The 21519-nt window shown below is 37.7% G+C and overlaps 1 long non-coding RNA gene and 1 gene segment (V, D, J or C); both read left to right on the top strand.

Annotated features, from left to right (window-relative positions):
* Positions 1–2202: 2202 nt before the first annotated feature.
* On the top strand, positions 2203–2870 carry LOC106000766. The segment is given in 2 exon segments: positions 2203–2300; positions 2519–2870. Coding segments are annotated over 2 exon segments (381 nt in total).
* Positions 2871–15713: 12843 nt separating this feature from the next.
* LOC106000781 lies at positions 15714–16383 on the top strand. The gene is made up of 2 exons (XR_001175808.1): positions 15714–15823; positions 15948–16383. It is a non-coding gene; the product is annotated as an uncharacterized LOC106000781 (long non-coding RNA).
* The last annotated feature ends 5136 nt before the right edge of the window (positions 16384–21519 follow it).

Below are 21519 nucleotides of genomic sequence, written 5' to 3' on the forward strand. Positions count from 1 at the left end.
TTCTTCTCACTTAAAAAGTTACACAAAGAGGTTTCACCTCAATTTGTCATTCATTTTTAATTATAAATATTTCTACCATTTTCCTTTTCCATTAGATCACTATCTGTAAGAGAAAAGTGTCTTCTCCTTGACAATTTTTTACTCTAGGTCTTAATAGGAAGTTCGTTGGGAACAGGGTTTCTACCACTAGTAACTAACATCCCTAAAAAGATATCTAGGTAAGTATGGTGTCAGATGCCTCTTCTTATCCTTCAACTCTGTGTTCATATTGGTCAAATTCCTGAGGATCAGAGCTGCTGATGGTGGGCACTATGGCTTATACTAGTTGAAGGAAGTCAGACAAGACAGGCTGGGACATAAACCTATTTATAGTATGGTGGTGGAAACATGTTCACCTTCTGGAACCTGCAATTCCTGACTTTCACAGTGGGGTCCCTCTGCCTAGTACCACAGGCATCATGGATTTTTATTGATTATCATTAAACACAGACACTTTTGATGACACTTTTCTCAGAAGAGCAGGCTTTACCCATCTTTTTTTTAATTTTACATATGTATATATACATATTTATTTTTATTTTTTTAATTGTGAAAATACTGAACAGAGGAGTTACAATGGCTTGAGCAAGGTAATGAGCACATTTCTTATCAAGCATGTTGCCTCCTCCTTAGTTTCTCTTACCATCCCTGCCCTCCCATCCCCTACCCCCGCCCTGTGCTGCCCCCACCAAATTTGTAAATTCATTTTTTGACATAATATCTTGTACATTTCATTGTTGCAATGGGCCCACCTGTATCTCTATTTAAACAAATTTTTCCCTTTCCCTCCCCAAATTATACCAACATCAAATACAGTGAAAACCGGGTTTATACTGCAGAGAAGGGACATACAAAGCAACAAAAAATCACCTTATAAATATTTTAGAAACATTAGCAAGAAAGAAAAACCACTTGTGTCCTTATCTTGGGGTTCATTTCGTTTAACATTAATTTATCTGACCTTTTCTGCTTGTCTCAGACATATACTAATTACTGCAAATAAGGGAAACCATGGAACCTATGTTTCTTTGTGCCTGGCTTACTTTACCTAATATAATTTTTTCCAAATCTTTCTATTTCCTAACAAATTTGGCATTGTCATTCTTTCTTATTGAGGCTTAGAATTCCATTGTGTATTGAGGTGCATCTGGGTTGGTTCCATATCTTAGCTATGCTAAACAATGCTGCAATAAACATAGTTGTGCTGGTAGCTGTAGTATAGTGTTGTTTATGATCATTCATATAAATGCCCTATCATGGCATTGCTGTGTCATAGGGGAGCTCTATGTGGAGTCTTTTGAGGTAACTCCATACTGCTTTCCAAAGTAGCTGAACAAGTTTACACTCCACCAACAATGCAGTAAGGTTCCCTTCTGTCCACATCCCTCCCCTCCAGCATCTGTTGTCATTAGAGTTCTTGATTATAACCATTCTTACTGGGTTGAGTTGTTATTCAGTGTTGTTTTGATTTGCATTTCTTTTATGACTAGAGAAGCTGAGAATTTCTTCATGAAAACACTGAAATGATGCCACAGAACTATAGCCATCTAATCTTCGATGAAACATAGAATGGAAGAAAGACAGTCTCTTCACTAAATGGTGCTGGCAAAATTGGTTCATCACTTGTAGAAGACTAAAGCTAGATCCTTATATATCACCCTGTACCAGAATAAACTCCAAATGGATCAAAGGCCTTAGAGTCAGCACCCTGAAAACATTACAGGATGGAATAGGAGAAACACTAGGTCTCCTTGGGTTTCTTAATAGAAACCCAGAAACACACCAAATCAAAGAATGTTTGGACAAATGGGATTGCATGAAATTGTAGAGCTTCTGCATGGCAAAGGACATAGCTAGCAAGATCAATAGAAATCCCATGGATTGGGAGAAGGACCTCACTAGCCATACAACAGACAAGGGTCTCATATCTAAAATATACTTAGAAATCACAAAATTAAATCCCCCAACAGTAAATCCTCAAAGCAACAACTGCCCAATAAATAAGTGGGCTAAAACCTTACAGAGAAACTTCTTTGAAGAGGAAAAACGATGGCCATTAGACTCCCTTCCTTTTTCTTTACTTACACTGTTACATCCACCTGGCTATTTGCATATTGCTCCCTAAGGAGGACTTTAATTTCTAAGTCTGAAATAAAGGCTCAGCTCTGAACTTGCCTTGACCTGTCAAGACTCCTGATTTCACTTCTTAAAAATGAAGTCTGTCTCTCAGCTCCTGTGGCTGTTAATGCTCTGGATCCCTGGTAAGTGTAAAGGGAGTAATGAGAGTGTGTGGCAAGAATTACCAGTTGTAATTTAGCCATGTGTTAGATGTTCATAGTAGGGCAATGAGGTTTAGGTCTGAGAGAGTGAGGAACACTCCAGAAAGGCAAGAACCTGTGCTTGAGTGAAGTAAAAGTAATGTATGCATGGCTTTCTATATTTATATATAATCATGCACTCTGCCTTATTCTAATTTCAGGATCCAATGGAGATGTTGTGATGACCCAGACTCCACTTTCCCTGCTTGTCACCCTGGGAGAGCCAGCCTCCATCTCCTGCAGGTCTAGTCAGAGCCTTCTGTATAGCGATGGGAACACCTATTTTTATTGGTTCCTACAGAAGCCAGGCCAGTCTTTACATCGCCTGATCTACTTGGTTTCCAAAAGAGGATCTGGGGTCCCAGACAGATTCAGTAGCAGTGGGTCAGGCTCAGATTTCACACTGACAATCAGCAGGGTGGAGGCTGAGGATGTTGGAGTTTATTACTGTTTTCAAGGTACACATGTTCCTCCCACAGTGATACAGCCTTGAACAAAAACCTCCCATCTGGCTGGGTGAACTGCCCTCACCCAGCTGCTGGCTGGTCTGGGGAGCAGCCCAGCAGATTGTGTGAGTCTGCCTAGGAGGAAGATATTGAGGTCAATAGAAGAGTGACTCTGAGTAAAGATGAAGAGTATATGAAAATACAACAAAATGCAACCTATAACAGCCAGAATAATTACCTGAATATAAAGACCAGATGAACCATTAGGTATTTATTGAAAATTCAATTTTCTCTTCAGTAATATTATAGCCAACCTTTACTCTAAAAGCCAAATGTCTTCCATGATGATTATTCTCTCTCTGTGATGAAATTTATACTACTACCTTTCAGCACAGGGTAGCCTACATCTTTTGCTATGCGTTCTGTTCAGAACCTGGAAGCCCAGTTGTGCCTTTTCTAGCTTCTGCTCTGTGTGTTCATCAAACCCTGCCTGACCATCAAGCCATCACCAAAGTTTTATCAGTGTCTCTCAGCTGGATCAACCTGGGGAACATACAAAATTGCACAAAGCACAGTAATGTCTGCCTTGTATGTCCTGGGGCTCTGGCTCTACTTAAGAGAATGGTGTGTGGTGAAGCCCTGTAATATGGTTCATAGGTCCCAGAAGTCTGAGACTGAACCCTTTGTCAATGAATGCTATATTCACAATCTAACCTGGTCAACCTCTGTGGCTTTATATTTAAAAATATTTCAGGAGGGCATCATTCATCTTGTTTGCCTTGGAGCCACTTCTATCACCTTAGACACCTGGAACTATGACATCTTACAGGCTAGGACTTGGGGAATTCTCAAGTCTCCACCAGTGCCCAGTGTGCATCTGCTTCAGATGCTATAAATTGTTTCACCATGATGCTCTCCAATCCATCTGGGAAAAAGTGGCCTGAAGTTGTAAATGCTCTGGTTTCATCAAGGTATCATTCATAGAAGAAGTGTAGGTCTGAAATGTATATGAACTTATGGAATAGCTTTAAGTTACTTATGGAAACATCTTTTTTTTTTTTTGGTCCGGTTGTGGGGCCTGGGTGCTGTCTCTCAGCTCTTCAGCTCAAGGCTAGTGCTCTACCAGTTGAGCCACAGCGCCACTTTGGCTTTTTTTTTCTTTTTGTTTATGTGGTACTGAGGAATCGAACCCAGGGCCTTATGCATGCAAGGCAAGCAGTCTACCACTGAGCCACCTTCCCAGCCCTTGTGGAAACATATTAACAGGAACAATTAATGCAATGTTTATCCACAATTGTAGCATTTTGTGGACGACCAGCCAGATATGTCAGAATTGAATCTCAGTTCTCCTCTCTGTTCAGGAATTTTAACAGAAGTTCCCATCAGATTTTTTATTCTCACCTGAGCTCCTCATTGTCTCCTCACTAGTCTGTGAGTCATCAGCAAAGAAAAATATAGTTTCACTGGGACTCTGCACACTGCCATTCCTGTATGATTGACAAGTCAGCTGTCATTATTACTCCCTATCTAAGAGTTGTGACTGGAGCTCAAGTGGAGTTATTTCCTGATATTATTATTGAGTCTATTATTATATCAAGAAATATTCATTGTAGTAATGGTAATTACAAAATGACAAATTACATTAAATATTTGTTGTCAACATTTAACACTGGAATAACTTTCTAGAAAAGCACATACACAGGCAAACACACATATGGAATATAATGGAGGAATATTTGTTTACCTAAATACATATAATTAAGCATTTCTACTCATTCTTTTCCTGAAACCAGAAGTATTCTTATCACCTCTCTGCACTGGTTACAAATGCAAATGCAAAACAGCTGATTCACCTTTCTTCAAGGAATGATGCTCTGCATTTCAACAAGTTAACAGGTTTCCATAGGGTGTTTTGGAATCTAAGCTTTAGGAGATTTTTACCTCAACGAAGACCTTTTAAGAAAAAAAAATGGTAGCAACACAACTACATCTTTGTCTAATTAACAAAAACTAATTTTTGTTCTTGGATGCCAAACTGCAAATTCATGATTATTTCTCAGTTATAAGATCCAGTCCTTTGAAAGTATAATGGAATACATGTTTATTAGCAATTTGATAAAAATTCATGGTCCTGTTCTGGGGATATTTGGACAAAAATTTGTTACAATAGTTTGACCACAACAGAATATATATAATCCTAAGTGATCATTTCCTCTTATGTCTCTGTTCCAGCTCAAACAATTCCACACAATGGAGACAAGACCAGGTATCTGCAACAAAATGAAGAAGCTGAGCCCTGCCTGGATTGGGCACATCAGTGCAATTGTGAATTTGTCTTTGCACTAATATAAATGATTTGTGTTACCAGCCCCTAGATTTTGAGAAGTTCGTTACATTTTATTATTGTTGAAATGATGACTGAAACATGAACAGAGAGGATGCATTTTTATGAGAACTGATTGCATAATAAAAGTATTTATAAAATAAATATAAAGTGATAGAATACAGAGAAATATGAGATTATGTAAATAAAAGTAATGCAGTTGCATCTACCAAAGAATTTTCTGAAAAAGAAACAATTAATTTGCAATTGACCCATGAACATCAATAAATATCAGAGGAATTAGAAATGGGCTTACATATATGAAATTATTGATAGATATTCACATGTATATGTTAACAGAAAAAACATACTTAGACACACATAATGTATAAAAACATATAATAAAGGCTGACCCATTGTAATAATCAGATGTGCAAGACACTATCTTAGAAACAAACTTTACAGCTTGGGGGAGAGGGAGGAGTTGGGAGGTGGGGAGGGAAAGGATGGTAGGAGCAAAACAAAGGAGGAGGTAACAATGCTGGATAGGAAATGTACTCATTACCTTATTCATGTAACTGTAACCCTCTGTACAGTATGTGTACAATAAAATATAAAACATATCGAATACATTAAAATATGTAAAAATGTATGAATCCTCAGTTGTCTACAGCTCTCAACTATTTCCTCCTGTATATTTGGGGATGGATATGACTGAGTCATCTTAGGGCCTAGAATCCTATGTGAGGCCCTCATTTAGCATATCTGCAGGAAACCAGGGAGGGAAAAGCATTCTGGGAAATACACTTCCTATAGAAACTGTGTAATAGAAGTTGAGAGCTGGCCACCCTTTGTGGTCATATGACCCAAAACTCAAGGATTTGATCAGGATTTCATTACCCAAGTACATTTCCATATTGATTCTAAGTATCATCAACATATTGCAAGCAACACTGGAAAGTTTCATTAAGTCACAGGTCAATGGCAAATGAAATTTTTGCATGAAATTTGTAAGAATCTCTTCATAAACAAATGAAAATCTTTCTTAACAATATAAAAAGGAAACTCAACTAAATAGGGATGCAGTATTATTTCTTTCTCTTCAGAGTGTGTACCGAATTCAACATCATCAACATCATAAAGACCATGTGACAAAGGCAAAATTATAAACCATCTCAGATCTACTGAATGTGAATATTCAGTTCAGCAAGATAACAAGTGTTCCTTGTTAGGTCTAAGCAGCCTTGTGCAAGCCAGGGCCTGGTGGCTCACAACTGTAATTACAGCTACTCAGGAGACTGAGATTTGAAGATTGTGGTTCAAAGCCAACCCAGACAGGAAATGAAGACTCTTATTTCTAATTAACCAAAAAGATCTGGAAGTAGAGCTCTGTTTTAAGTGGTAGAGCACTAGTCTTGAGTATACATAGTGCAAGGAAAGTGCCTAGGCCCTGCATTCCAGCATGAGGACTGGCAGAAAAAAAATCAGCTGTGTTTACAGGATGAGTATCAAGGGTAAGAGATTCTCCTTACTTCTCTATTAGCCCCTTTTAAGAACATGTCTATTTAACCCACATGTTAAAAACATATGCATGTGCATCTGCATATACATGCAGATGCCCATAAACATACACATACCTTCATTAGCTCATTCCTACTTGTTAAAATAAAGTACCTGAGCACTATACAAAGAACAGTTTTGTTTAATACACACTTTTAGATTTAGAAAGTCCTAGGTGCAGTGTCCTTATTTGTCTGTTCTCAGGTGAGGGCTTCCATGTCTGTATCAGGACATGGTGTGTTATTAAAAAGCCACATGTTGAAGAGGCTGATTATTTGGTTGTCTTCATGTCATAGCAATTGACTCTTAAGAGATCTGACTTACTCCTTTAACCCTCCCAAAGGCAGCACCTTCAGTGATCTAAGCACTTTCCCCAAGTCACTGACATTTGGGGTCTTCTAGCTCTTAGCATAGACACACAGGTTTCCACTGAGGAAAATCCTTCTTACACAGACTTTGTGGAAAAGGCACATCGAAATGTTAGTAGTGTCTGTCCATATGCTAATACATTTGTATTAACAGACAATCAGATTGGAAATGTGTGAAGTTATTGTCCTCAAAGAAAGAATAATACTTAACACTTGCCAGTACCATAATGATGCATTCAGTTCTACAGCTTGAGTAGTCACTGGGTTGGGAAATTTTCACATTTATTAATGACATCATAACATTGTGATCTGAGTGTTCATGGTTCTTCAGCCTTAGCTCAGATATAATATGGGGATCATCTTAGTGTTCTGCAGCGCAGCCACACAGAAGTCCTGTCAGCACCAGGGAATTCTGCACGTGAAAATGTATATTAGTTTAAGATGCTGGTCTTTCTTTTTGTGTTTTTTTTTTCTGTGCTACTGAGGATTGAACTCAAGACTTCACAAGTACTCTTTGATTGCTGCAACATATCCAAATCTTTTTGCTTAAGGTCATTTATTGCAAGTAGGGTTTTGGGATTCTGCTTGTCTGGGTTCCAAGCCCAGACAGTAGTTAAGTCACTAAAGATTTCTTCAGTTTGACACTAAAAGAGATGGGTAACATAGTAATGCACATGTTCATAGAGCAGAGTAATCTGAGTTAACTTCAGTTTGTAGGATAAAGAGTATCTGTTTCTGAATGGGAACAATATGAAAGGACAAACATGAATGTCATCCAAAGGTGTAGGAGACTTCTAGCTCAGACATGTGGAATGATCACAAAACTGTTGATGAATCTATGTCCTTTCAGAATACAGAAAGCCAAAATCTGATATTAACTGTCCTAAATCCTGGTTATAGAAAAGTGCACTCAGGAGTGAAGGACAACAAATGGCTTATGTGGAGCTGATAGCAGATACCCAATAGGTAGACTGTACTTTGCAGAACACAACAATATTTTTCACAAAGTATATTTTCACATATGTCTTCATCATTCATTGAAATATTGTAGGTTTCTCTCTAATCAATTTTCTATCTCTCCATCTATCTTCAGTCTTAAGTCTCATTATATCTCTGGGTAATTCTATTCATCATCAATAAATAAAGTTGTTTATAAAAGAAAACAGGCTAATGAATCGGGTTATCTGGTAAAAAAAATAATTACTTACACATATCTGGAGCTGTCTTTTCCTGTAAGATTTGCTATAGCTAGCAAAAAATGTTCTCAGGAGACCATAGAACCTATGAGGTCTAGGAGATTTTGCTGCCTTCTATGGTTATAGCTATTCAAAAGGATCGCTTTCTAAGGGGAAAGAGGGTTGGGGCTAATCATTTACTGCCTTTATTACATGGGCCTAGTGTTGACAGGGAAAAAGCAGGCCATGCCATGAGAGAGGAGGCTTCTGGGCTAACAGAGCAAATATCTGATTTTAGCTGTCCTAGACCTTGGTGGTGGGAAGGCACATTCAGGATTGGAAAACAGCAAGTCATATATATGGAGTTGATAGCAGATATACACTGGGTAAATTGTAAATTGCAGACCATGATATTATAGCTCACATACTATATTGTTATAGTTTTCATTGTTATTCAATTGAAAATAATTGGGTTTCTATCATCATATTTTAATCTATCTATCTGTCTGTCTTACTATCTATCTATCCATCCATCCATCATCCATCTACCTTGTTAGCTGAATAACTTTCTAGCTTGCTAGCTATCATGAGTTTTAAATTTTGTTCCATGTCTGGGCAAATGGATAATTGTGTTCATAGTTACCAATTAAAAAGTTTATAGAAATAATTTAAATAAATCTAATCAAAATAATGAATTATACATTTCTGGATCTATTTTTCACTGAAAAGATTGGCTTAGATAAAAAGTTAGTATGAAAAGCTAGTCATAAACAACAATTAAATCACAATTCACACTATTTATGGGATATGAATTTAGTTGGTTCTCTGGACTCCATGGAAAAACATCTTCTGCAAGCACAGCTGTGCTACCCTGGTCATGTCTAGGGTACCTTGAAGAATACAGGTCTGTGCTGAGATACTAAAGTAAATTAGCCTTGCATCTGTGCTCCTCTCTCCCAGACCCTGATTTGCCCATGTCCAGAGCACAGCCCACTGCCTGGAGCACTTCTTGTAAGGCAGCTCACACCTTATGCAGAAATCAATCCTCCCAATCAGCATACAGCATGGTCAGGAAGGCATCTTCTCAGGTCCTGGGTCTCCTTCTGCAGATTGGTAGCATAAACAAAGGAGGAGGCTACAATGCTTGATAAGAAATGTACTCACTGTCTTGCCCCATGTAATTGTAACCCCTCTGTACAGTATTTTCACAATAAAAATAAATAAAAAGAAAATGCATAGATTCACCCAGTTCATTGTAACCAACACTGCTTATAAGTTTGTTTGTCATCACTTTCAGAACCAGTCAGCACATTCACAATGAGTTAAATTGGTATTAGCAGAGACCAGAGAATACTACAAAGCTTCTGATCTATTTTGCTAATAGATTGGCCTCTGGGATTCCATCAAGGTTCAATGGGAGTTGATTTGGAACAGAGTTCACACACCATCAGCAGCCTGCAGCCTGAAGATATTGCCACTTTGTACTGCCAACAGGATTATAGTAGACCTCCAACAGTGATACAAGCCATAACAAAAACCTCACAGGGAGGTAGAGGTGAGAGACTGGGCTGTCCCAGCTGCTCTTCATGGTGCCTCCACCTGCTGACAGAGCTTCTCAGATGGAGTCAGTCTTTAAAGGTGACTAGAAAGTATTGGGAGGAAGGCCCTGGAGGCATCTGCATACCCTAACTCTCTGTCTTTCTTTTCAGGCAAGCAGCATATATCTGACATTGCCTCTTCTGACATACAAAAAACACACATCTGTGCTTATGTGCAGTCCAGGTTGTGCAAAAATTTGTAGTCATTCAATAAAGAAGAAGCCTTTCTAGGTATGTCAAAGTAACCTTTTAAAACCAGGACAATATAGTATTTACAAAAGATTTTTGAAAAACAACATTGTAAAGAAAAAATTGTCATTAATTTTTTAAACAACTTGTGCTTGACACATTATAATATATTTGAAGTATAGTAGGTTTTGGTATGTACATGTATTGTCCAATCATCTAAACAATGTAACTAACAAATTAGTTCATCAACCTAAACATTTATCAATTTCTTGTTGTCAAGGGATTTTTTTCTTCACCAAAGAGATCTTTAAAAACCTTTTCCTAAACTAAAGGCAGATCGGTATATACCACTTGCACCAGAATCAACCCCAAATGGATCCCAGAACTCAATATAAAAAGAGACATTTTGAAAATATTACAGGAAAGAATAGGAGAAACTCTAGGGCTCCTTAGCACAGGCCGAAATTTTCTTAATAAAGACCCAGAAACACAACAAATCAAAGAAAGTTTGGACAAAAGAGATTCCATGAAACTGCAGAGCTTCTGCATGGAAAAGGACACAGCAAGCAAGATCAATAGAAAGCTCACAGATTGGGAGAAGATCTTCACTATCCATACAATGGACAAGGGCCTCATATCTAAAATATACTTAGAATTCAAAAAAATTAAATCCCCCAACAATGTATCCTCAAAGAAACAACAGCCTGATTAATAAGTGGGCTAAAGACTTAAAGAGACTTCTCTGAAGAGGAAATAAGAATGGCCAATTGACACATGAAGAAATGCTCAACTTTGCTAGACATAAAAGAAATGCAAATCAAAACATCATTGAGATGCCACCTCACCCCAGTTAGAATGGCTATAATCAAGAACTCTCATAACAACAGTTGCTGGAGGGGATGTGGCAAAAAGGAAACTCTATTTCACTGTTGGTGGGAATGTAAATTTGTTCAACCACTTTGGAAAGCACTTTGGAGGTTCCTCAAAAGATTCCACTAGAGCTCCCCTATCACTGACCAATCCCACTTTTAGGCATATACCCAAACAATCACAAACAAGGCCATACTACCAGAAAAACCATGTTTATCACTGCATTATTCACAATAGCTAAGCTATGTAACCAACACACATGCCCCTCAGTAGATGAATGGATTAAGAAAAGGAAATCTATGCGTCCATAAAAATGGCATCAACCCATTTGTTAGGAAATGGAAAGACCTGGAAAATTTATATTAAGTGGTATAAGTCAGACCCAAAGAATCATAGGTTATATGGTTTCCCTTATCTGCAATAACTAGTATATGCCTAGGACAAGCAGAAGAGGTGAAAAGCTCTGTACGTATAGCCATATAAGCTCATGTTAAGTGACATGAACCCCAAGATAGGGACACAAGACATTTTATCTTTCTTGCTGTTCTTTTTAATGTACTTATACTATGTGATCTTTTTTTGTTTATTTCTTTGTATGTTCTTCCCCCATAGTATTTGATTCTGGTGTTCTGCAAATTTTTTTTTAAATTTTACTCATACATTTATTGTCTTTAAGTAGTTGTACAAAGTGGTTACCATTCAACCAATCAGTTTGTAAGTACAAATACAGTTATAAGTATGACACCCTTTCATCATTCTCCCCATCCCTTCTAGGCCTCCCCTCAATACTCTTCTCTGAAACCTCACTCCATGTGTGAGTGACAGAGACACAAGAGAGGCCTTGAACAAAGGGAAGTGAGGTGACCTGCATGCACATTGAATGCACTCTCAATCCACACACCAGGGTGTATGGAAGAAGCAGGATGGACTTGTAGTGTAGGAAACCTGACCCATCATTGGCATTTGTCATGCTATGTAGATAAAGGTAAGCCATTAGAGATTCAAACAATAAATTGGAAATGAAAAGTTTAAAAAAGATCAGTGACATCAGTAACCAACCACCAAATGCTAAGTAGACTTCAAAGTAGTTGTTTTATGGATTATAAATGCTACAAATGTTTAAACATCATTGAAGCTTCTGATCTTTGATCAAACACCTAAAAAGAAATATATGAAGAAAATAGTGGAACAAATAAGGTCCCAATAGCAATATGAAAGACCACATGGGAATCTGAGAATAGAAAACACAATAACCTCACATGTTTGAGGTCTTAGCTAACACATCCTGATCATCCAAAGAGACTAATTAGATTTCCATCAGTGCAAACACCATTTCCAAAAATGAGTTCTCACATACTTAGGAATCTCTCTCATTGCTCTATCTCAGGACAACTAGTTCCCCCAATGACATCTCAAATGCTAACCAATCCCTCTGTCACAGGTGTCACAGCTTCCTCTGGGAGTAAAAGCTGAAATAACTTCAGTTCTTGAGCTCTCTTACATTTCCTTACACTAAATATAAAGAACCACTTTTAGAAACAGTACCACGAGTACTTGTAGACACAAACCACTGATCTTACAGAACCCTCATTTTAATGCAAAGGCAAGACAATGCTGTCCTGTGTCCTGAGACTCCAGCCACCCCACCCCACCTGCTGCCCTTTCGCTACTCTCTCTAGCAACACTATTACTCAAGGAAAGTTGGTAGTGGGCATCTGGGAACACATTTAGTCTCTTCAACTAAGAGGAAGAAGAAATAAGTTAAAATTGAACATCTGTGGTTCATTAAATATATCCTGTATGATCTCACTGAAGCCCATTTAACTAACTCATCTTCTGAATAAGGATATTCATTTTTCATGCCATCATGTCCCTGCAATTAGAAATCAGCAAACACACAGATGAGTCACATGAACCAGATTCTGACTCTCTATTCAAAACATTTATTCCTTTGTAACAGAGCATCTTAGACCATTTTTAATATCTCTGTTAATGAAGAGAACCAATCTTCATTTTAAGTGGTTTGTTCACAGGCAAAGGGAGAAATTTTTTATGTTGAATCAATTATATTCCCAAGATTCATAATGATACTTTCTTTAAAATGTAACTTAATTTCCTTCTTTAATCTATAACTTATGGTCTTGGTCATAGATGAAAGAATGGGCATATATGTTTGCTCTTCCAATGCATCTGTTATGCACTTCAGAGCTCTTACTACAAACAACTATTATTGTTTGTAGGCAGTTTGCTTTTAAGGATGTTTAAATTAATCCCATTGCAGGACAGATGGATGGCCTGTTTGAGAAGACATTCCCTGGGCAGTGATTGTCTCCTGCATTTGTCCACATTGATCTTACCTGTCTTGACCTCATGGAGAGAAACAGATCTTAGTGGTAGATAGAAGCCTGTGCATGGCAAGGAGTATACACAGTGCTACAATTTGTTAACAACAAGGAAAATTCTTCTCCTAATTACAGAAGTAGAACACAGGAGGACAGAGGAGAGAGGTAGGAAAAAATCATATCTTGCTATAACAAATGAACACCTGAATTAAGTTTTGTTTGAGCTTCCTCCTTGAATTACCTTTTGTTTCTCCATTCTTCTATAAACTGAAATCTCTGTCTACTGACAGTGAAATATTGCCAAATGATGAATGAGTTCTAATGGAAGAATATATGTTATTTTCATCCTACTGCGTAAGAATAAAACACGATATAATCATGGTCTTATCATTCTCAGTGACTGCACAACAGCCATGTTTCTGAATGTCTCTCAAACTAGATTCACGCAATTTTCCTGCAGGTTACATTCAGTAGTGCATATATGTGAGCAAAGTCCAGAAGTGCTACTGTGTTCTTTTTATGGTGACTGTTAACAGACCCATGGTTTGAATCATCATTACTGGTGATATTCATTTCAATTCTAGACTACGTGATGGCTGCCAGATTTCTCTGCTGTATAATAATTTTTCCCTTTTGCAATTTATGAAAATATGTGAAGTTTTAAATCATTTTAGAATATCCCATTTCTTATGAAAATATCATGGTGAATCTAAGGATTTACAATTGATTTAATGGTGTATATTACTGTTTATATGGAATTCAACATCCCTTGAAATTGGCCAGTGGGTATCCCATGCTAGCTGATCCTCCACTTTTTCCTTTACCTCACACACCAGGATTTTTTTTTAGCAGAAAATGGTCCGAAATAATCTTACACTTTCCTAATTTCGATAAAAAAATCAATTATTTCTGCAAGGGTCCCTTGTTTCACTTATTGGAGAAAGTTTACAGATACATTAGTGATGGTGCTATCTATTCATGGAAGTAGAGCATCATTACTTCTAGGCTGTGAAAATTATCCATCCATACATTCATTAATCTAGTCTTATATATACATACATATATGTATGAATTTATGGTAATTTGTCCACCTGCATACACGACAATAAGTTATTCTTAGACAAAGTTCTCCTGTAGTTAGATTACAGTTTTTTCCCTCAAGAGTAGTGCTGTTGGAAACAAAGTTCTCCTGTAGTTAGATTACAGTTCTTTCCCTGGAGAGTAGTGCTGTCGGCTCCATTGATCTCTCATGAATTTAGGCACATGATTAACTTTTTTGGATGATGAGAAACACCAGCTGTCACTGTCACTTACATGATCATAGCATACAACCCCCCTCACATATTTACTCATATATTGGTCAGACTGGCATAACACTGCTGAGATGAGTCAACTTTGCATCCCATGCAGTAGTGACTTGTGGGCACTGTGACAACTGCACAGGCCCATATGGATGTCCTTGTGTCTCATTCCACCTCAGCACCTTCAATGCAGCCAGCAATGCTCTTCCTCCCCAGCATAAACAATCAGCTCTCCTCATTCTTGCTTCTAAGCCCCAGGTTGCTTCCTCTCAATATGAATGACATTTCCATGTACTGATAGCTCCTGGATTCGGTTAAAAAATTCCAACCTTATCTTCCTTTCCATGGTTCTACTTACTCTACTTGGGCCCAAATTCTTTAACACAGGTGTGAAACTCAGTGTTCCCTTTGTAACTATAAGAGACCACCAAGTGAAAGGAAAATCTGTAGGTTTAGGCAACTCAGTAGGCGTCAGCATAACCCAAGTTTATCCTTCTTTCCAAGGAGAATCTCTGATTCAAACAAAGTGGCTTTGGTTAAGATGTTTAAAACCAAGAAGGAATATGAAGTCCTCAATAATGCACATTATAATTTATACACACCACTAGGATGGTGGAAAATATTGGTCAGGTTTGAAGAGAAGAAAATGTCTTGCATTTATGTATCTGCTTATGCAAGAAATTCAGAGTTATAGGAGAAACAAGGCTGTGCTGCACAATTCACAAGTTTAATGATTTCCTAATCAATGTAATAGCTCCATATTCTTATTTTACCTCTAAGGATCACATTACAGGAGAGCAGTGATGACAAATTGCCACATAAAGATTATCAGTGAATCAGAGCAATTCCCAAATTTCCGGCTCTGGAAAATAAAGGCATATTCCAAATGAGTGTTGTGAAAATGTCTGTAAATTTCTGGAACTAACCTTTTAATGGACAGGTTTTGTCTCAGATAAAGAAATGAAAAGAGGTTTTTATCCTCAATGAGATCAATGGTGTGCCCAGAAGAAAAAAATGTGCTGATTCTCTTCTGTGAAACAATACAGTGCGTTGCCTGACCTAAGTCTCCTGAGATTCTAAATGCGTAGACATACTGAGATGAGGGAGTTGTAAAGTTGTGTTTAACCTTGTCCAGATGCTGATGATTTGCATGTGCCAGCACCACAGCCCACTGTCCTCAGGACTTCTTCATAGGCTGCTCATAGTCGGCGTAGCAGTCTGTCCCAGTCATCACACAGCATGGACATAAGGATCCCTGCTCAGCTCCTGGGGCTCCTGCTGCTCTGGCTCCCAGGTAAGGATAAAGAATATTGGGCAATAAAATTGCTCAGTGTGATCCATGATGCTTTACTCTTCAGGAGAGCCTCCTTATAGTTCGGGTAATAATGTGGATTTTTGTTTCATGTTTCCCCTGCCAGATGCGAGGTGTGGCATCCAGATGACCCAGTCCCCATCCACCTTGTCTGCATCTGTAGGAGGAACAGCCACCATCACTTGCAGAGCAGTGGAAACATTTATAGCTATTTAGCCTGGTACCAGCAGAAACTAGGTAAAGCCCCTAAACTCCTGATCTATGGTAGTAGTACTTTGGCATCTGGTGTTCCATCCAGGTTCAGTGGCAGTGGATCTGGGACAGATTATTCTCTCACCATCAGCAGCCTGCAGCCTGAAGATGTTGCCACTTATTACTGTCAACAGCATATGAACTTTCCTCCCACAGTGATATAAGCCATGACAAAAACCTACCAGGGAAGCAGAAGTGAGAGTCTGAGCTGCCCCAGCTGCTCCTCCTGGTGCCTCCACCTGCTGACAGAGCTGCTCATATATAGACAATATAGACTTGAAGAGTGTGAATTGTGTCAACAGTTGAGATTCATAAAACAATAACACAAGTAATAGATATTCTAAGCAGCAATGGCTTTTTGTTATTGTCACTCTTGGTGCTTGAGTTCTTTTGCTCAAGATTAGCACTCCAACATATTGAGCCACGGTTCCAGTTCTGGTGTTCTGGTGGTTAATTGGAGCTAAGAGCATCACAAAGTTTCCTGCCCAGGACAGCTTTGAATTAGGATCATGAGATGTCAACTTCCAGAATAGCTAATATTACATGTATGAGCTACCACCAGGAATTGTTTATAATACAAAGAACAGATTCATTGCTTCAGATTATAGTCGTGACTTTTCTGATATCTATTTTATTAACATATTTTAGCAGTATCTATTAATAAGATTCTGGGATTCTCCATATATATTATGTATATATATATATATATATTATGTATATTGAATGTGTTCTTCTATTTTTCCCCTGTGCTCACCCTCCTGCCTCCTGAACTGGAGCCCTTTTCAGGCCCACATAGTTACTCTTCTATTTTAATTAAGTTTGTTTTAATGAGAAAGACCATACATAATGGCCTTTCATTTTGCTCATTTTAACAGAATGTCCTCCAGTTCCATTCATTTTGTTGTAGATTACAGGATTTCTCGTTTCTTTATATATGTTCTGTATATATATATATATATATATATATATATATACACACACACACAAGCATAAATATGTATATATATACATATACACAGATATACATACATATATGGACCAGTTCATCACTACTTTCTAATTGATTCTAGCACAACTGATCAATTTCAAATATTCTCTAGTGAAAACAGTATCACAATAAATCTATATATGCAGAAATTCCTTTATAAATATCACTTTTGTATGTTGGCATTATTTCCTTCAGATGTTTTCCCGGGAGTGAGATAGCCAAATCATCTGGTATGTCTCTTTTTAGATAGTTTAGTAACTTCCTTACTGTCCTCCATACTGGCTATGCTAACTTGCATTCCTACAAACTGAGTTTGCCTGCTGTTGAAAGGGAGTTTAAAGGAAGATGGGAATGATGTCTGGTCTCCCAATCTGCTCAACCTTCTCTATTGGATCACATCATTCCAATTTTTTCTGTTCTGTTCTAATTTATCCACAGGCGACAATGTAACAGTGTATTAAATCATGTAGTTAAACACTTACAGATCTGGACTTAAAGGAAGATCTGGGGAACCTAGATTGTGGAGATTTAGTAAGGAAAAACATGAGTCCCATATGCAATCTGTCAGTAGTAATTTTTATGCATTTTTAATTGTAAAAATACTGTTCAGAGGAGGTACAGTTACATGAGTAAGGTAATGAGTATATTTCCTATTGAGCATTGATGCCTCCTCCTTTATTTTCCCCCTACCATCCCTTCCTTCCCAACTACAACTAATCCCCTGCCCCTTCCCACCCCTCAACCCACCCTCCCCCCACGCCAAAGTTGTAAAGTTCATTTCCAACATAGTGTCTTGTACATCTCATTGTTACAATGGGTCAACCTGTATCCCTATTTAAACATTTTGTTTTTCCCTTCCCCTCCCCAAATTAGAAAAATGTATATACAAGATGCAGGGCACCAAAATAAAATACAGTGAAACAGGGGTTATACCATGAGGAGGAACATACCAAAGAAACAAACAAAATCACATAGTACATTATACATACATTATAAACAATAGCAAGAAAGAAAAAAATCATTTGTGTCCCTATATTTGGGTTCAATTCACTTAATATCATCTTATATCGTCATAAGTACATAGCTTTTGACCTTTTCTGCTTTTCCTATACTTATAGTAGTTATTGCAAATAAGATTATTATTTTCTTTAAAAGTCTATAAATGAAATACTCCTTTGGATTCACCATTATAATTTAGTCCTGGAATTATACTTGAGACTTCTGAAGGAGAACCACCAAGTGGGTTTGGGTTTCCCCATCATCTGAATTGAGATAAATAACTTTTGTTTGCAAAGAAAATGTTTGCAATGTATTCTGTGGTCATGTATTTCTCCTGATGTTTCACAGAATGTGAATTTGTATGTGGGAAAATGTGCATTGAATCTATATCCAAGATAAGATTGGTGGTTTGGGATAACACAATGGATGAATCCTCAAGAAATACAAATATGATATAGTCCATACAGAAAAGGCTGCAGGCAAAGAGCCTTGGTCTCTGGTATCTGTACTGTTTCAGAGTTGTAATACTTCTGAGTTACAGGAATATCTTTCTTCACTAGAGAGTCTCCTGAAGCTGAAGCCACAGGTGTTGGGGACGCTTCTGCAGGCTTAATTAACAGTGGCCTTGTTGGATGTGTTTCTTGAAGCTTTGCAGGAATCTATTCCATAACACTTCATAAGACTGTGTAATTTGACATTCTAGAATGTGCACGTTTCTGCCTGTTATTCATATTTACAACTATCAGCAAGAGTAGCCATTCCACCCAGGAGCAAGGGAAGCAAGTTTACTCCAAGAACATCACCTAAACATATTGTTGCTAATCAACATATTATCTAGTGGACCTGCCAGAAAAAGCCAATGTGGGCAGTTTTGCAGGCTTTCAAACCTCAAGTCAAAGAATAGAGGAGCAACTGAGCTCTCTTTCCCTGCAGCAGGGTTAGCCCCACTGTGGACCTGGGGAATGGACTACTGCTGTGATCTATCCTATGAACAGGATAGATCCAATGAAGAAACACACAGAGTCTATGAAATTTAGGCCTGAACTTTTTAGTTTGAAACTTTTGTTGCCACATGGTAATGATGATGAAAATAATTGATACCTTGTAAATTATGTATTTATTATGTTAAGTATTTGCATAAGAAGGTATCATTCTCCAAATCAGTTTATTACTTCAATACATTGTGTCAGCCCCTCCATCATGCTCCCCATTCCTCCAAAGGAAATTTGGTACTTGAATTGTCAGCTCTGTCAGAATGACTGAAGGAGCACTATGTGAGTGGTCTAATTTCTGGGAGCAATGATATATATTAAAGAGTGATACCACTTTTTCTGGGTTTCCAAGTTCTTTCTAGTTGACCAGACTCTGATTATTGTTGTCACATATAAGGCTCCAATTGAAATAGAAGATAGGGACTTGAATGAAGACACTGCCTTTTTCATAGGGTCCTTTGTGATCCATCAGGTGTCAGGACTCTGGCATTCTTACATTTCTAGTGGAGCTTTTGATCTCTGTCTTCTCTCTTCCTCTCTATGTTTCCAAACTCAGTGATGTGATGTTGATTTGAATCTTACTTGGGAGTCATTGTTTTGCAGTAGATCATGACTAGTCCAGGGTTTTAGGTTTATCCTAATTCTGGTTCCATCTTGCTTGGCTGGAAGATGTGAAAATTAATTTCTCTTTGACAAATATATTTATCATTACGGGTAAGAACTTCCAGGTTGATGAATAAGGCCACACTCAAAGGACAGAATATGGAGGTCCCTAAACCAAGAGCAAGATTTAGGCAATTATTAGGTGGGCATTAAGAAACATATGGGTTTTTAAGGGTCATATCCTTGAGGAAACATTATTATCTTGGATACTTGTAGAAAAGTGATTTGTCTTACAAAGGAAGAATAATTTCAGCATATGGTTAAGGAATTTTATTTTGTATTGTAAATTATTTGAAACTTTTTTACCCTTACAGATGGGTTGTAAGTGTAGTAAAAAATGTATTTTCTTCTCATTCATTTCAGAATATGCTCACATAGTTTTACAGACTAAAAATTTCTTAAAAACAGGGCATTCTCTTATCTGACCCAATAAAATGATGATATTCTAAATCATGTCCTGTGGACTGCAAGACCATTTTGACTTTGACAATTGTAACAACATTTATGACAAAAGAACCCACTTGCAGGTTGCTGTAACTGGCCTAGATCTCAGTCTGCTTTTAATTCATAACAGTTTTGCAGTCCTTCCTTGAAAATCATGATCTGGCTCTTTTACACATTACATACCCATCACTTCTTAGAGTCATGTGGTTTCTATCACTACACAATTACAACTCTGAATGTTCATTAGAAACATTTTTATATGTTCATATAATATTTTTACCGTATTTCCCCATATTAACTCTGTTTTCTCTCTATATATCCCATGAGTAACCATACCCAGAGAAGACCTACTTTACCATTCCTTCATTAATTTTGTTTCCCATTTTTAATGTTTAAGCAGTTATACAAAAGAATTGCCATTTAAAAAAGCACAAATTGTTTAAATAGGAATACAGGTGGACCCATTGCAACAATGAGATGTACAAGTCATTATGTGGAAAATGAACTTTACAACTTTGGCTAGGGGGATGGGGGGAGGATGGGAAGGGATGGGAAGGGGAAACAAAGGAGGAGGCTACAATGCTTGACAAGAAAAGTACTCATTATCTAGCCCATGTAATTATAACCCCTTTATACAGTATTTTCACAATAAAAAAATAAATAAAGCAGCAGGTTATGAATACAATGCAAATTGATCAATGTCATCCCTTTAAACATTCTCACTATCCATCACTACCCACTCTTTGTGCACTCCTCATAATCTGTGTGTGGGTGCTGTCCCTGTGCTCTTCAGCTCAAGGTGATTGCTCCACTGTTTGAACCACAGCGCCACTTCTGGTTTTCTAGTGGTTTGCTGGAGATAAGAGTCTCACAGACTTTCCTGTCCAGACTGGCTTTGAACTGAGATCCTCAGATCTCAGCCTCCTGAGTAGCTACGATTGCAGGAGTGAGCCACCAGCACCTGGCTTTCCAGTGAATTCTTATCTACATTCTCCTTTTCTCAGCTTCATTCTTCCCCTTTGCCCTTGATCCCACACCATTCCATTCAAGTGCCTGCCCTCTACTGTTTGGTTGAAATTTGACTTCGCCATTCTGAGAGATTATACTAGAGTGCTCTATGGAATCTACCCTATTCCAATGAATATATTTGTATATGTTTGTACAACAACTAACCTATTTACTAGTAAATTTATAAGCTAATCTGGCTTCCATACATAAGAGAAAACAGGCATCCTTTGTCTCATTCATTTTTCTTTAAATCTGCACTATAAGATTTTCTTTTTTTAAATTTTTTTTATTGTGAAAATACCATAAGGAGGCGTTACAATTACATGGGCCAG

Source organism: Dipodomys ordii, unplaced genomic scaffold, assembly GCF_000151885.1.
Source record: "Dipodomys ordii isolate 6190 unplaced genomic scaffold, Dord_2.0 Scaffold237, whole genome shotgun sequence".
Lineage (NCBI taxonomy): Eukaryota > Metazoa > Chordata > Mammalia > Rodentia > Heteromyidae > Dipodomys > Dipodomys ordii.